Genomic DNA, 17,131 nt, shown 5'->3' with positions numbered 1-17,131 from the left:
AACACCACAAAAAGCATTTAATCAAATCAATAGCAAATAAGACTAAACTAATGTTTTGTGTTTTTTCATTAGTTTTGTTACTTGTGTTTTTTGTTTGGTTGTTTTTTCTTATTTGCTTGTGCATTTTTTTTAATGCTGTTTTGTCATTTGTCTGTGTGACTTGCAATTTAACAAACTAATGTCCAATCCTGTTACACTTTAAATAATCAGTTTGCATTTTATATATTTTTCAATTTCCTTTGTTTGCAGGTTTATTTATTTATTGCTTTTGCTGTTTGTATTTTTAACGTCCCTTTTGCTGCAAATGTCCCTGCAGTGAGATTAACTATAAAATAAAATAATAATAAAATACACATTCTAGCATACGTGTTTTTTCCATAGACTGTATATGGTTTTTTCCCTTATTGTATCTTATATAGGTCTGGTTTTCAAAATAAGGTTTGGCTTAAATGGGCAATGTTATAATTAAAAATGTTTGTAAAGTACAAAACTAAAAGCTATATGACCCTGTGTGTGTGTGTGTGTGTGTTTGTACTCATTTTAGTAAACTCTTTACGACCTTGTCAGGACCAGTGGACCTAATGGGGACTAAAGCCCAGTTCTAATGAGGCTAAACATAATTTCTGGGTTTGTGGTTGAGGTCAGTGTTTATGTTAGGCTGTCCACAATGAATAGAAGTCAATGCAGTGTGTGTGTATTGTCATAAAGATGAGAACAGTGATCAGATCTCCATGTAACACTGTTTATTACAAATATTGTAAAGGCAGGTATTTTTAATGCTCAACATTGTGGAGAGTTCATTTACAGATCAAGTGCCGAGTCGGTTTGTAATTAAGTGATGACAGGACTAAAAATAACTTTTTTTTTTATCTCAGGTGAGTTTATGATCTTACAGGAGGGTTTAGTTAACAGTCAAAAGGGTTTTTAACTAAACGTGTGCAATTTAATAGGATTTCAGCGAGAACAACAAAACAAAGAGATGACATAAAAGTATGTTTTTAATGATGCAGACGGACAAGGTCACAATCTGGAAAACACACCGCTGTCAGAGGCTGACAAGGACAAAATGATAATTGTGTCTCTGAATAATCTCAGAGCGATAATATTTCAATAAATAAAAGTCCGTGAAGAAACAACAAGGCGGCTGCGTGATGAATCATCTTTGGGATTCAGGGGAGTGAGAGACCTTGAAGTGGCCACATTTCTTTTTAAAACTAACCGTGATAACAATAACAATTTGTTTTGTTCCCACAAAGTTTTCAATCTCATCGTCGCACTGATATGTGGGTCACTTCTTTGTACAGTATATACAGCAGCCCTATTTGTTGGATACGAAGCATATCAAAATAATAAAATAGAAAATAATACTATTGCAATAAAACACCACTTGCTTATGAGCCAGGTGGCTGGTACAAGTCTATAAACACAAAAAAACAGAGGCATTAATATTTATATTAAGACATCGCACATGCATTTCTGATCCAAAGTCTTGTTTCCTTATTCCAACTGCAGCGTTTGTGCCTTGAGTTCATGGCGTCATTATATACAGTGATAAGGTAACGGATGATAACGTACACATGATCCTATCAACAAACAGTTGTGTGCTTCTTAAGTGTCGTCATCATCACAGAACTGTAACCTTTGTATAGCGATAACACAAAGGGCTCATTCAGTCCCTTAAATGTGCATCACTCTCACTAAACACGTCTCTTCAGTAAAGCAGGAGGCTTTTCCCCCCTATTGCAAATATAACATAGTACAAAAACTATCTGATTGCTGCACATGGAGGTCCCCACTGGGGCCGATTCTGCGGAAGACTAAAATCCTCTTTTTTCCACTTTCTCTCCGTTGTCAACCATCTACGCTGACTCCTCTTTGGCTGTGTCTGCCGCCTCCTCCTCCTGGGTTTCGGCCGCATCTACAGTCTTCTCTGCAGGGAGGTCAGGGTTGTCCTCCTCTGGGGAGCAGGGAGCGACCCCGTCTTTTGTGTCACTATCAGCAGCGAGAGGGCTTTTCACCTCCTTCACGGGAGTCTTCTCATCCTTCTCTACCTCCTCTGTAAGAGAAGTGGCGTCCTCAGCGGCGGCAACCTTCTCCTCTGACACCTTCTCCTCTGACTCCTTCTCCTCTGTCTCCTTCTCCTCTGTCTCCTTCTCCTCTGTCTGCTTCGCCTCTGTCTGCTTCGCCTCTGTCTCCTTCTCCTCTGTCTCCGTCTCCTCCGTCTCCTTCTCCTTCTCCTCCTTGCTCGTGTTGGTTGCCTTCTCCTCAGTTTCCAACTTTTCCTCCTCTTCTGCGGACGGCGCTTCTTCCAGAGGAGCCAAATCCTCTTCCACAGGGGGGATTCCTTGTCCTGCAGGACTCTCTGGTTTGTCATCCCTCATGGGCTCCACATTTTCTGCCATCATTTCTTCATCTTCGTCGATCTCGTCCTCCAAAGGAGGGATCATCTGCTCTTCCCTGCCACCAGGGAAGATCTTATCTGGGTAGGCGAGCTTCAGCTGCTCCTCAAAGTATTCCTCCAAGTACACGCCTGCGCTCCCCACTTCTGAGGTCACCTGGACAGTCAGTGCACAGAAAGGACAATGAAAGAGGAAGTTTGTACTTGAGCCCATGAATGATTGTTAGTTAAGTTAATTTATTTATTTTTTAAAACGTGATCTTTACCTTGTAATATTTTGCACAGTTGAAAAATATGAGCCTGACATCGGCGACAAATCCCTCCAGACACATATAATATTCACCGTCCTGCGACTTAGACTCCAGTCTCCTCTTCACTATCGACAAATCAATCGGCGTCTTGATCAGCTCTTTGTACCGTTTGGTCTCCTACATGGGGAAAATAATTCAAAGTTCGAGATAGGGTTGGTAATCCAGGAAAAGCTAGCAAGGGATGGCTAAACTTGGAAAATATGCAACTGATACATCCCACTCCTCCCATCAGATATTTAAATCAAATGTCCAGCAGACACATGACCAGTTTAGTTCTATTTTCTAACCAGTGGAGTTTTAGTTTTTAATTTTACTGATAGAACACTGGATACAGAGCCTCACCGATGGAGAAGCAGGCTGCTGGAAGTCAGTGCTGAAGTCATTGCAGAACAGACGCAGGAGCAACCTCTCACAGCTCTGAATAAATAAAAGGAGGGAAGATTAGGTTCCATTCATGCAAATTGTTCAGGAGAAGGCATTTGATTTTGATGGAAGATAAGGGTCTCTAACAAAAGGATTATTATATAAACAGAAGATGTGGAAACCGAGTGAGCGTACCCTTCTATTGACCGGTGAGAATCCATCAGAGACGACCTCATCCTTTCTGTCGGAGTCATACACCATCTCAGGTGAGACGAGGTCTCGGCAGAATGAACAGAACCACTCGCCACTGAGGAGAGGAGAGATGTGAGGACACCGAGAGCTGTCAGGACACGTGTGAGGATTAACACAGTACCGACTCTGCTCACAGGGCCGTCAGCACATAGTCTGTGACCTGGAGAAGAGCTCATCAGCATCTTCATCATTAGCCTTCACGTAGAATCCTCTAATTAGTTCTACTCTAATTACAATAAGAGATAAGAAATACAGGAACTATTGTGTCAAGAGGAGGTGTAATGCTTAAGACAGCACATAAATGAAAACATTTTATATTTACTTTCTTTGCTCAAGTATTTGCATTAGTGTATCTACTGTGCTTTCCAGATCTTCCTTCATAATCCTTTAATATAATCAAATGTGACGGAGGTATATTTTCTGATTTTTGTAATTGTTAAAAAGTTGTTCGAAAAAAAAAGGAAATACTTGAGCTGTCAAGTTTAAATAAGTAAGTACAAGGGAAAGTGAAACTGACCTGAAATCACTTACCAACACCCATATAATCTCTGTACTTCATCATTAATAATACTGAAAGTTAGTTAGTTATCTTCACTTTGCACTTTCACACTGCTGAAAATATTCTATATATTGTTAGATGAATGGCATTTACAACAATGATAAGGTAAGTGAAAGTAGATTGAAGTTCTTGCTGGAAATACTCCCTCAACCTCCTGTTTTGTTTTGGAATTAGACGAAGTTGTGCACATTACCAAGCCGTGGAAGTCAGGTCTCGGTGGAATGAAAGTGAGCATCATCAAACGTCACATCTTATTTCGTCTGTTATTTTACTTTGTCAAAAGCCCACAAAGCTCAATTTGAGCCACTGAGCAGCAGCAGATGTTGAAGTCAGCCAGTGACCACTAACGACTGTGAGAGCTGTGACAAGGCAGCTGTGAGAGCTCCAGCACAGATTAAAAACCCACAGCACAATATGTTCTGGACACAATAACACTGGAACTATTTAGAAGGAATTCCTAGGAAAGCTACATGTTGGACGTTTCACCGATGGAACACTACACCCTCTATGAAACGGATTGGTATAATATACAAAGCAAAGATATACATCGTGCTCGATTGGACGCTTCAGAGACGCTCGACATTTTATCTATTCAAACCTTTCAATTGGAACGGCGGACCTATACCCTGAAAAATAAATGAGATGTCTTTTTTCTCCTCTCTTCTTTTCCTTTATTGTGTCTGTTGATTGTCTTTTTAAAAAGTTGAAGACTAATTAAGAAATAATTGAAAAAAGATAACTAACTGTTGTTTACAGTTGTTGTGTGGCTAGGGAGAGGGAGGTCTGGGATATCCTACCTCTGGGACCTGAGCCTGGAGAAGTGAATGGATGGATAACTGTGATCAATGTTTTTTAGACAAAATGTGCAGCTAGTAAAGCTTCAAAAATCACACTCTCCATCGGGTACCATATTATTTATTAACTTCTTCCTATTAATTCCTGTGGTGGCACCCAACATACGCTGTAAATGTTTGACATCCCCGTGTCACCGCGAGACAGTCTTGTCTCTCACCTGGGGGACTCGTTCAGCGTGGGGATGTGGCAGGACAGGTGGAAAACTTTGGGACACTTGTCGCAACACAGCAGCTCTCCTCCGTTCTGACACACGGCACACCAGTCTTCGTTGGGATCTTCCTCCGGCTCCGCTCTCTTCACAGACTCTGGCTGAGTAACGGGCTGAGGACACTGCTCTTTCCCAGTGTTGGACTCTGATCCAGGGACCAGGTTTGGGACAGACACCTTCTGCTGAAGCCGGGGATTTGACTGAGCCCCAGTGCTGCTGTCGGGCAGGCTGGACCCAACGCTGGACTGCACCTGTAGCCAATGAAAATGCAGGATATATACAATCAAGTTACAATGACTGACAGTAAAAAAAGAGATAATTAGAAAGCAAGGACTTTTTGTTATTTTTGATTAACAATGAAGGAGACAGAATAGTCCTTTAACTTTAGCTGTTTTCAGACTAAATGTAAAGAAAATCTGATCTGGATATGTCGTATATAAATAAGTTTATTAGCACATCGACACCAGCGTCAGCTCGTATCGCCAAAAGCTCTCAAATCAAGTTGTCTTTCAAAGTTGACATGTTTGTTTGGCGTCTTTCACATCTGTCTCATGTTAGAAACATCATCAACACACCCTTTTACTGGGGGGCTGGCAGACGAAAACGTCTGGAGCAACTGACTCTCAGATACAGACCCTCTGTATCAGGAAAATGTCCAAATTTCACTGGACACCTGAAAGCAGCTTTACAAACCACTACATACTAAAACTGCGCCACTTTAGGGCACCTTTAACAACATATTACACAACTAAATATAATTTTTCTTACAAAATGAACTTCATCCTCGTCCTCTGGTTCATCTTTGATGATGATAATGGGCCCAGGGGACGTCCTTCTTCGTCGCTTGGCTGAGGGGGCAGACGGCGGCTCAGAACTCTGCTTCCAGGAAGACGTCCTTCATCGCACAGATTGTCAGAGACAGGAGAAGAAGATAATGACCAATTTAGATTGAAAAAATACACATTGACCTTGGTTTCTTCAGCTGGTTTAAAAGATCAGATTGTCTTCTGAATGTCAAGTTACATGTGACGAAAAAAGGACATATTGCATTTGTATTTTTTATATTCTAGGCTTAGATAATGATTGTAAACAGTGACGAAAACAACGGCTATCAAAAAAGTGACACAATCTACAATAATTTCAATCAAACCTCAGAATAAAAAAATCTGACAAAAGTCAACAGTTTCATGATGCGATACAGCTAAATCGAGAATATGCATTAGATAAAAGCAACATTTGTTATTTCAATTACTGTCCTGAAAACTAAACTTTGACAATTTAAAAGCCCTGTTTTATCAGGATCTGTTCTTACCCTGTGCTCCGGTCTGAAGACGAAGGTTTGGCCATCGGGGAGTTCTGCCTTCCTTGAACTAGAGAAAAGAGGATGATAAAAAACAACTTTAAAAATCTGGAAATTGTGATGAAAAGCTTAACCTGAGATTCATTAATCTTTTTATCATATTCATAGAGATTGTTTCGGCTGCGGCTCGATTGCAGCTCAGACACTGACCTGTCATGTGGTTAAGTGTGATTGTTTTATCTGTGGATGCTGAGGCGAGATTTGGAACGTAGCTGGGTTTGGGGATGGAGATGGAGATGGAGGGGACAGTTGCGCTGGCTTCACTCCTCTTCAGGAAGGAGGACTCAGGCATGCCCCTCTGAAGAAAACAAAGCAAATATAGGGTGTAATTAACACGTCATCATTACACAATCGTTACACAAGACGTTAAAAAAATCCTGCTAATGTCAGACTGAAAATCTCTTCGGTCCCTCGGGTACAGACCTGATGTAGGGACATCTGTGTCGCTGCTCCGGCAGACAGAGGCTGTGGGTAGCGAGAAGTACCCTGCAACACATCCCCGGGTTTAGGAGGGAAGCTGGAGCTATTGATCAGATCTCTCAGAGACTAGATGTGGAAAAAAAATAAGTTGAAAGCTTAGTTCAGATTGTATAAATTAGTGTCAGTTAGTCCTATTAATTTGTAGGGATTTAAAAATACTATAAACTAAAGGTTAAGACACAATGCTGAATAAAACATTGGTACAAGAAATTCTTTAAGAGTCTTTCTGTTATTTCAATCTTTGATAAGTTTGATATAAATAAACAAGGAGCTCAAGTTTGTCCAATTTCCAACACACACCCATACATCCAGTTTCAAACCTACACTTACCTGAGCAGGTGTGAATCCCGTGTTGTGAAGCATGGAGGAAGTGGGACTTCTCGTGTTGGGGTGGGAACTCCCATACCTGCGTCCCGGTTGTGGCAAACCTAGGGGTCCCTGGGAGGGGGAGGATCCTCCGTGGACGGGCCTGGTCGTTGGCGGCGGTGGGCAAGGGGGTCCCGGGAGCCTGACGTTCTGGTACCAGGACCAGTGGTTGGGAGGGGGCTGTCTGTGGGACTGTTGGGAAAGCTTGTCAACCTTGGACAGAGGGGTGGTTGAACAGTTTCAGTGCTGGAAGAGGCTGTACTTTAATTATGATCTTAAAAGATAAAGAGCACGACGAACACTTCACAGTACTCGAGAGGTAAGCAAAGAGTACAAATAAATATTTACCCCTATCCCCTTACTTTTTACACATGACTAGTTAACTTGTCAGGGAATCAAAACCACTACCTGCATCTGGAGCTGGGCCAGCGTGCTCTGACGCTGCTGAGCGGAGAGCGACAGACCTCCAGCGGCCGCCTCTGCTCTGGGAGGAGCTTGGTGGTTGGGGATGGGCGGTCGTCCCGGGCCCCTTTCTACCGTCAGAGAACCTGGACAACACAAGCAAATAAGAACTATGAATAATAACCCAGTCCTCTGATTGATGGGGACTCACACAGTTCATTGGAGTAGGAGAATGATTTAGCTTTGGACTATTGTAAAGGATTAAAATCGATGCAGCACAACCTTGACATTTCATCTTTTTCTTGTCAAAAACTGCTTCCTCAAATCAGTTAACTGCTGAAAAACTATAAACAGACTTTGATGTGTAAAAGTTCTCCATTAATGACCAAACAACGATCAACAATCAATAATGGACTTTATAGCAATGTTCTACAATGTACAAAATGTCTAGTGCTGGTCTCACAAAAACATTACATTGATCAAATACACTTACTTCTCTGTATTTATGTATTTAACATTTTCTCCAAATGTTACACTATGTAAAATCTATTTGATATGTATATCTCCCAAAGCACCAGGTAGAGTAAATAAAGAATCTCTGATGTAGATATTTTAACATCATTGATCATTAAGGATTCTGGGTCTAACCTTTAATCACATTGAGCTTCACTTCTGGAGAGCCTCCATGTCGTCAATCTTTATTTAAAGTCTATTTATTTCTGCACTCAGCCAGCATCACTGCTAATTGCACTTATAGTGAGAGTTTCTGATAATGTGATTCTTACCAAGGTCTACGTTAGTGGCCCAGAAACCGGAGCGACACTGGAAGCGAACAGTACTCTGAGGGACGATGGAGGGATTACAGCTTGCTCTCATCAGGTAATGGATCTGGTAAAGGATCTAGGAGACAACAGAGAGGGAAATTTAACAAGCGTCACTGAAATCATAACAGAATTGTCATTTTGTCAAGTAATTATTGTAAAAACTCACCAGTCTCTTGCAGTACAGCAGAGCTGTTCCACTGTGGCTGGCTGTGGCCCATTTTGTAAAGCTTATTACATGATCGAGGTGCCGACTCAGAGAGTTGACGTCGTCTTGTTGCTTTTTCAAACCCAGCTCATGTTCTTTAGTTAGACCCTGAGATCATGAAATATCAGAAAAACCTTATCTCACAATTGACTTGGAAAAAGTCATTTTTTTTACACTATGCAGATGTAAAAAAAAAAAACACGGTACCTCAAGCTGGTTAACCAGAATCTTCCCCTTCCTGTTGATCTCCATGATCAAGTTACAGATGGACTTCTTTATTTCATTTGTTACAGACTTACGGTTTTCCTCAACTTGTTGAAGTCTGAGAGAATCAAACAGAAAATGAAAAATAGCTGTAATATCATCCGTTACATTGACCCAACATCTTTTGAATATCGTTAAATTTGCTGAAATTAAAGTCTCATTAAATATAAGCAGCATTTCAGTGTTCTTGGGCAAGTGATTTGCTGAAATTAAGTTTTAAACACATTCTATTACACCTGCAGTGCATATAAAACAGATCCTGTTCAGACCAGAGGCCTGTACTACGAAGCAGGATTTGTGGTAATCTGGGTAAATTCAGGTTTAGTCCAAATTACGATCACAGCTGTAGAAACAAACTTTACCCGTTGCTGATACAGCTGGACACTTCTTCAATGGTTTTTCGTTTCTCTTGTAACTGCTGCGTCATGTTCTCCAGGTACTGCCTGTGGTTTCTGTAAGCATCCTCCAAAAACTGGTAGCTGGACACAAAGAAGATCAAAGTGGGTGATGAACAGGAAAAAAAAAAATCCTTCTCCTGAATTAATCATTGGGTATTTTTTGGGAACAGACAATAGGGCTTTAAAAGAAATACTGACACCTAAATGTATTTTTATCCGTTTCTGACAGTAAACAGGTTTTAACGCACAGCACATTATGAATGACAAGGGGAAATGATTTGCTTGAAATTGGAAGCAGGCTTGCTAAATTATCTACAATGCTGTAACAAGCTGCTTCTCCACAGGAAGCTATAAAAGGAACCGGAGAACAACCCCACAATTGGGTCCGGAGGTTGCCTTTCTCACAGGGACCACGCAGCAGGGGATTCTCTGCTCAGACGCATTCACAGCAACACAGAAATCTCAGGGGTATTCAGGTGAGGGCTGGTGCAGCAGGGAGAGGCAAGATGTAAAGTAATAATTCAGCTGCAGAGATCACGGTTTTTGTTGACACCACATTGACACTGGTGTTGGGCCCTTTCACCAAAAGCTCTCTTGACATCTTAGTCTGTGTCTTCTACATGTGTGGGCGCTGCTTTTTCATCCTGAGATATTGTATTCTTTTTGGCTTTAAATGTTTGCGTCCATCACTTGTTAGAAACGTCATCAATACCCACAATTCTGACATTTGCATTCTCACATACAGCCCCTCTGGAGAATGACAGGAGATCACCAGGAGTTCAGGGCATCTCTGAAAGGAGCCAAAGATGCAAAGAAAAATACACTATTTTGTGTTAAGGGGAAAAGGACGGCACATACTTGTGATCCTTGTGCTTAAGCAGCTGACAGTCTCGACAGGTGAGTCGGTCACACGTCTCACAGAACAGCTTCAGGGGCTCCTGCTTGTGGATGTCACAAAACACGGGTTTCTGTGTGGAAAGGCCAACTGCTTCTGGGATACAAACGAACAGTATATTTACTTTCACAACTAAATGTAGCAGCTTAACTTTTCCTTTGTATGCTTATTATCAACACCCTCCCCCTTCTCTTCACATGTTGACCATACTGTTAATTATGCACAGTGAATTTCTTCAGTGTATAAATAACCCCTCCTCAGTGAAGTCTGACATTATGCATATAGCCCACAGTCCACAGCATCTTAAGTGGTTTGCAGAATACTAAAAAGGAATCAACATTTGACAGAATTCATATTATCACTTAACTACAGAATAATTAATGTGCCAACTTAAGTACAGAAAAAAAATGCAGATGACGACTTTTAGGTTATATACTTTTCTTTCAGAGAATTGCTGTGCACACACGCACACTACCTGGAGACATCTCCTCCTTCTGTCGTATGGTGTGATCCCTGGTGAACTTGACCCGTTGGTGCGCCTCAATGCACGTCAAGCACAGAAACTCCACACACTCCACACAGTAACCTGTTGCTTCTGTGTTGTCATCGCAGCTCATACACACCTATTAAAACACAAGTAGAAAGAACACAACCAATTTGTTAAAAACTACCAATGTAGTTTTGGGGAGAGTGGTTTCATGAAGCTGAATTGTTGCTCATGTGAGAGGAAAGGCGCAGGATGTGCAGGTGACCTGGCTGGTTTTCTCCATAGTGCTGCTCGGCATCTCAGCAGAGTCCTTGACAAAGAAATTATCCAGCACGTCCATCTCCCAGCATTCCTGTCTGCATACCGGACAGCGAATGGCGCCCACTGAAGCAAGAGACCAGATCCATCATTCAAAATGTCACATCCTATTCACTTACATAGTATTATGTTTTATAATAAATGTACAGCATTGGCTATTAGTTAAAGGATATTCCGACAATGATACCAGCATGAGAAACGCGTCCGATACTGCCTAAAATGCAAGATCGGACATATGCGAGGACATGAATCTATGTACTGATCCAATAACACGTCTTTTAAGTTAAATAGTTTGAACCAGATAAAACTCCAGTTTTCTTTTCCTGGAAATCACTTCTACTTTGCCGCTCCAAAACAGCAGTTGAGCTGTACGGCCACTGGCAAGTACTGCTTCTGGAGCCTGAACGTTGTTGACCACACACATTTACAACGGCTCTGGCTCTTGAAGTTAATTTCCACATTCCCTTTCTCCATTTATAGTTCAGACACTAAAAAGAGTTTTAAGCCTGGAACCAGCTCAACCCGCTCGGAGATGAGTCAAGACCATAAAACATTAGATCTGGAGCCAAAAAATATTAGCCTATGGAAAAAGGCAAAAGTACAAGACTGTGTGCAGAATTATTGTAAGATTTAGGAGTAATAATTATCAGCCGATCTGTACTGGGAAGGAGAAAAGTACGGGAACATCTCGAGTGATAAGCACCTATAATATTAACGTGTTGCTGTCAGACATACAGGATATCCCAGCATGCATCACACCTATCCTTGCTTCGTCGCAATCTACCAGTGTCACGAACCACAACTGCATCGTGACACTGACAGGTGGCACCGGGCATGTGTTCTCACGTGGTTTGTTGTTGTCGACCTGCCCCTGGGAGTCCCGCCTGGGGTCGGCGCTCCGGAAGGGGGGCGGCAGACACCTCTTGCAGAAGGAGTGGAGGCACGGCAGCAGCTTGGGCTCCCTGTTGTGGAAGCTCAACTTGCAGCTGGGACAAGTGTCCATGAGCCCGGTGGTGCCCTGCTGCTTGAGCCTCTCCTCCTGGGCTGGCAAACTTTCCGCCTCGTTCTCCACGATGATGACAATGTCGTCGTTGTCGACATTATCGACGCCTTCGTCCATGTCTTCTCCCGATCAGCGATCTTCACAGGCAACCGATCGATACAGCGGTGCGATTGAAAACAAAGGCGAGCCTCAGACTTTAACTGAAGCCAGCCCGACAGGGGATATAAACACCGACACGGCCCATCACAACATTAAAGACGCAGCCATTTTAACACGGCAAAATGTGGTTTACTGGACGGTACGTTCACCGCTTTGGTTTGAGAGTGACTTCCGTTCTGGAAGCTAAATTAGCGAGCTAGCTTGATTTAAGTGCACATATGCTGAGAGTCAATAAATAATGAATTCCCCGCGTTTGTTGCGCTTCCTATTAAACACGGGCAACAGTTAATATCGCACGGTGCCTTGTGAATTAAAATGAGGCTACATACAAAGTGTTTAGAGGCTCATGGGTCCAGGGGAAAAGCGACCATCTGTGCGCTGGCTTCTCACAACACAACCGATGTACATACCCACAAGCCCCTGCGGTGTCTTAAAGAGACAGTAGGACTGTGCTGGTGTCGCGTCGCGGTCTGTTCCCCCGTTGTAATGTGTCCCAAAGCGACATGTAAACCTTTAAAACAATTAAAAATAAAACCCCTCTTTGTGCGTAAATGTAGTTCTGAATACAAACACCAGCGGTGGGTTCAATTTTATAGACTGTAGCTCCCTCAACAACGCTTTCAAAATAAACTGGATCAAGCGATATTTAAAAAAACCTGCTTCTTAAAGTAATTCTGCTATGAAACTATAGTATTTAAAATAATGTTATATCTGGAACAAACCCAATACCGCACACAAGAACCAGTCATTACCTTATGATCAATTGTTTAATAATGGTATTATACATGTGGGTCAGCTGTTTGATAACGAAGGTCTTCTATGAAACTACTCAGAAAGTACAATTTACCAATCACTCCAAAAATTATTTTCTATCTGGTTTAATGCTACTCCCTAAATGTTTTATGTAATTTACAAATATTGACTTTCTCCGCCCTTGTCGGTGTCGCCCGCTGGCCCCCCCGACCTGAATAAAGTGCATTTAAAAGAAAGTGTTAGCCCTAATCATATTTCCCCCCTTTGTGTGTGTATGTGTATGTGTGTGTGTGTTTTGTGGCCCTAACCCTTTGTGGCCCCTGTGTATTTGACACACTTAAAGGTTTAGTGTGCAGAATTTAGTGATAGTGGTGAGGTTGCGTTTCTCACCTTTCCCTCCCCTCGCAAACATGAAGGAGAACCTGTGGTAGCCTTCAGTTGTCATAAAAGCTCAAAAGGTGTTTGTTTTGTCCAGTCTGGGCTACTGTAAGCAACATGGCGGCCTCCATAGAGGGGACCTGCTCCCGATGTAAATATAAAGTATTTTAATATGAAAAGGCCCATTCTAGGGTAAAGAAAACAACAATTTGTACAATTTAGATGAAATACACAATTTAATTTTATATTAAATTTCTGCCAATAGTTCCATTTCACCTAAATCTCACACACGGGACCTTTAAATACCACAGCTGTGCAGTAGTTTATCTCACACACCTTGTTTTTAGGAGCCTCTTGACCCAAATCCTGAAGGTCATTATTCATATATTTATGAATAATGACCTTCAATATAAGTGTGAACAGTGGTGGAGGAACTACTCCAACATTTTACATAAGTAAAAGGACAAATGAACAGAAACAAATGTACACAAGTAAAAGCACCACATTACCTTTTCTTCTTGAGTAAAAGTAAGTCAAGTTCTTATTGGTTGCTCATACAAATATAAAATAAACAAACAGTGTGAACATGCAACACAATGCATTGTCAAATGAAATGGAGCAGAAAGTACAGATATTTGCTCATATGTGTTGTGGAGTGAAAGTGAATAGTACCTGAAAATAAATCTACTTGAGTAAATTACAGATACTTAAGTAATGTAATGAAGTAAATGTACTTAGTTACATCCTACCACCAAGTGTAAAAGATATGAAATGAATGAAAGAGACAGGACTACGAGAGCCAGCAGAAAGACGAGGTCTTACTCTGTTTAATTTAACACTGTTTGAAACGATAAACTGCAGAGCAAATATCATGCAAATTCCAAATCGTAATTTTCACTGGATAATGAGATGTTGGCAGTTTAAACGGTATTGACATAAATGCTGTCAATATGTTGTTTAAAACAACATATTGTTTTCTCTGTTTTTTTTGTGATTAACCCAGGGGATGCTGTCCTGGAGTTGGCGAACCGCTGGGCTAAATACGCTTACAACCTTATGTTGACTTGCCCTGAGCAACATCTATCAACATTGTTTCAACTCATATCATTTGCAAACATTACCTAAATTGTAGCCTCAACCTACATTTAGTCGAGGTGCTGTCACAGTCCAGCCCTGCCGTCCTGGGAGGAGTCAGAGTCTTTATATTGTTATATCAGGAGCCACAACAGTGTCAAAGTGCAGCAGAACAGGAATTATCTTGTCGCTGTGAATGACGTATTCAACCCTGAGCTCTAAACCAGGACACATGCAGCTGTGACGGCTCGAAGAGTCACACTTTGATGAGAATGAACCTCACAGCTGAGAGCCACTCCGTTCCTCTAAGTGATGGGAACAGCATACCCTTGATGGGACTGGGGACATATGGAGACCCTCGCACGGTAAGACACAATATATATTTACCCAGATTACCCATGGGACATGCAGACTATATTTCACTGAGTTTTACAATTTCCTGACAGACGCCTAAAGGAACTGCATATGAATCAGTTAAAGTGGCCATTGACACCGGGTACCGACACATTGATGGGGCTTTGGTCTATTTCAACGAACATGAGGTGGGACAAGCGATAAGGGAAAAAATTGCAGATGGAACCGTGAAGAGAGAAGACATCTTCTACTGTGGGAAGGTTTGTTTCTCTGTGAAGTTACAGCTTACTGGCTACACGGTGAACGCTACACTTATTGTAACAAGTTACAGCTTTTGTTTTGTCTCATGCAGTTGTGGAACACATTCCATCCTCCTGAATTAGTGCGACCTACTCTTGAGCAAACGTTGAAGACGTTACAGTTGGATTATGTTGACCTCTATGTAGTGGAAATGCCGACTGCTTTCAAGGTAAAAACAAATTAACCTCTGCACCTGTGGACGAAAACATGGCTTGTCTTTTGTAAACATTGCATTACTGCCAAAGATATTTCTCCTCAGTCATTTTTACAAAATTGCTATTGTTTTCTGAAGCCAGGGGACACATACTACCCCAGAGATGACAGTGGGAAATATATCTATCATGAGACTGACCACTGTGCAACATGGGAGGTAAGACTTGCCCTCTACTTGCTATTCAAGAATAAAACAAACCCCTAACCTTCACATATTGCTGCACCGTGTGTGATCAATGTGCAAAACTGAGTTTAAAAACTGTTTGTATAACCAATTGGCATATTCATGAGGGTCTTTCTAGTCACATTCTGCCTCATGTCAGTCAAAATTAGCTCTTGTTTGCATTTCAGTTCAAACATTTCTGTTTGCACTTAGCTTTACTTAGTTTACTTAATTTTTTACAGACAATGCCAAACGCAAAAAAAATGACATTTTATCATAAACATGGGCTCGGGTCAGGAACCATACCTTTGACAGCAGCCTGTGTTATTTGCCTGTCAAACACACAGTTGGTCCAAAGTTGAACTTGTTGCTCTCTGGCTGTGCCCTCTTTTTATCTCTGTCAGGCTTTGGAGGCTTGCAAAGATGCCGGGCTTGTGAAATCTCTTGGAGTATCCAACTTTAACAAGCGACAGCTGGAGCTGATTCTGAACAAACCTGGACTGAAACACAAGCCAGTCTCAAACCAGGTACAGACACGGTAACGATGCGCCTGTACCAACGAATTGTACTTCATGGCCTGCATAGACCCCCAATTTCTCTATAGGAACTAACAATCAACATGTGTTTTTCTAAACATAGGTTGAATGCCATCCCTATTTCACTCAGCCAAAGTTGATTGAATACTGCCGGGAGAAGGATATTGTCATTGTGGGATACAGCCCCTTGGGGACATCTAGAGATTCATCCTGGTATGGGAGACGAATGCTCACACAGTAATATCCCTGCATTTAAAGGTGGCACACATCTGTAGATAAGCAATTTGCTGTGTCATAGTAAAATACCAGTCTTTCCAACAGGGTGAACCTTAAATGCCCGCCACTGTTGGAAGATGAGCTGCTGGTATCGGTTGCCAAAAAGTACAACAAGACCACAGCCCAGGTGGCCCTGAGATTCAACGCGCAGAGAGGAGTGGTGGTCATCCCAAAGAGCTTCAACGCAGTTCGCATAAAGGAGAACTTTCAGGTTTGCTTGTGTGGCCCACCAAAACATTCACCTCGAAATATCAGGGAAGAAAATACGAACCGAGTTGTGATCGATGTCTTTTGAAACTCTGCAGATATTTGACTTCTCTCTGACGGAGGCTGAGATGAAGGCAATTGAGGGGTTGAACAAGGATATTCGTTTCGTGGAGCTCCTCATGTGAGTGCGATGCACACTGCGTGACTGACGCCCTGCTCCTCTAATAAACAGATAATGACCGTTTCTCTCTATTTGCTCAACAGGTGGGCAGATCATCCAGAGTATCCGTTTCATGATGAATACTAGACACCACCGATTTCAAGCTTGTTCAGTTTATTAGGGGGGATTTGCTCTCTCATCTCATGTTGTATCTCTTGTTGTAACTGTCCACCTATTTCTATAAACTGTACTATTACAACTGCATTTTGTAAATCTCCATTCTGTGTTCATTTGACGGTTCTGCCTCAGTGTGTGGAGTAACACCTGTTACCCGCCACCCATCTTTGTTACCGTAAAACAGTGGTCACCAACCTTTTCGAGCCCAAGATCACTTTTTAATTCCAAACGTAAGCCGAGATCTACCACCCTGATATCTTCCAAAACACCCACTTAGGAGGGTCATGTTTATTATTTTTTGCAATTTCTGTTAAAGGCTAAATGTACAAGAAATATATATACACAAAGAAGGGCAGTAGTGCAACTTTTTCTATTCAATGACAATATTCAAATTAATATCAATTCATATTTACAATGCACAATATGTAGCTTC

General features: G+C 41.7%; 2 protein-coding genes across 4 annotated transcripts; one reads left to right on the top strand and one right to left on the bottom strand.

Moving 5' to 3' along the window:
* Window positions 1-721: 721 nt before the first annotated feature.
* trim24 (tripartite motif containing 24) lies at window positions 722-12,542 on the bottom strand. 3 transcript variants are annotated; one of them, XM_035147457.2, is made up of 19 exons: window positions 11,792-12,542; window positions 10,893-11,011; window positions 10,616-10,763; window positions 10,104-10,233; window positions 9,210-9,326; window positions 8,791-8,905; window positions 8,545-8,691; window positions 8,340-8,454; window positions 7,561-7,700; window positions 7,117-7,365; window positions 6,730-6,852; window positions 6,457-6,604; window positions 6,259-6,316; window positions 5,715-5,841; window positions 4,896-5,197; window positions 3,268-3,379; window positions 3,052-3,126; window positions 2,665-2,826; window positions 722-2,555 (listed from the first exon to the last, which is right to left on the bottom strand). In XM_035147457.2, exons 1-19 carry the CDS (start codon window positions 12,063-12,065, stop codon window positions 1,860-1,862), a joined length of 3,357 nt encoding a protein of 1,118 aa, XP_035003348.2. In that variant the 5' UTR covers window positions 12,066-12,542; the 3' UTR covers window positions 722-1,859. The 3 variants fall into 3 exon arrangements, with proteins under 3 accessions (XP_035003348.2, XP_035003347.2, XP_035003349.2); XM_035147456.2 differs by having other exon boundaries at window positions 10,104-10,236; window positions 11,792-12,541; XM_035147458.2 differs by having other exon boundaries at window positions 7,117-7,344; window positions 10,104-10,236; window positions 11,792-12,541.
* Window positions 12,543-13,470: 928 nt separating this feature from the next.
* On the top strand, window positions 13,471-16,785 carry LOC118101558 (aldo-keto reductase family 1 member D1). Its single transcript, XM_035147453.2, has 9 exons — window positions 13,471-14,677; window positions 14,759-14,926; window positions 15,019-15,135; window positions 15,259-15,336; window positions 15,747-15,869; window positions 15,982-16,091; window positions 16,200-16,365; window positions 16,460-16,542; window positions 16,626-16,785. The coding sequence occupies exons 1-9, from the start codon at window positions 14,579-14,581 to the stop codon at window positions 16,666-16,668; spliced, it is 987 nt and encodes a 328-aa protein (XP_035003344.1). The 5' UTR covers window positions 13,471-14,578; the 3' UTR covers window positions 16,669-16,785.
* Window positions 16,786-17,131: the final 346 nt, after the last annotated feature.

Source organism: Hippoglossus stenolepis, chromosome 22 (genome assembly GCF_022539355.2).
Source record: "Hippoglossus stenolepis isolate QCI-W04-F060 chromosome 22, HSTE1.2, whole genome shotgun sequence".
In the NCBI taxonomy this organism is placed as follows: Eukaryota; Metazoa; Chordata; class Actinopteri; order Pleuronectiformes; family Pleuronectidae; genus Hippoglossus; species Hippoglossus stenolepis.
This window is presented reverse-complemented; position numbering and strand designations above follow the sequence as displayed.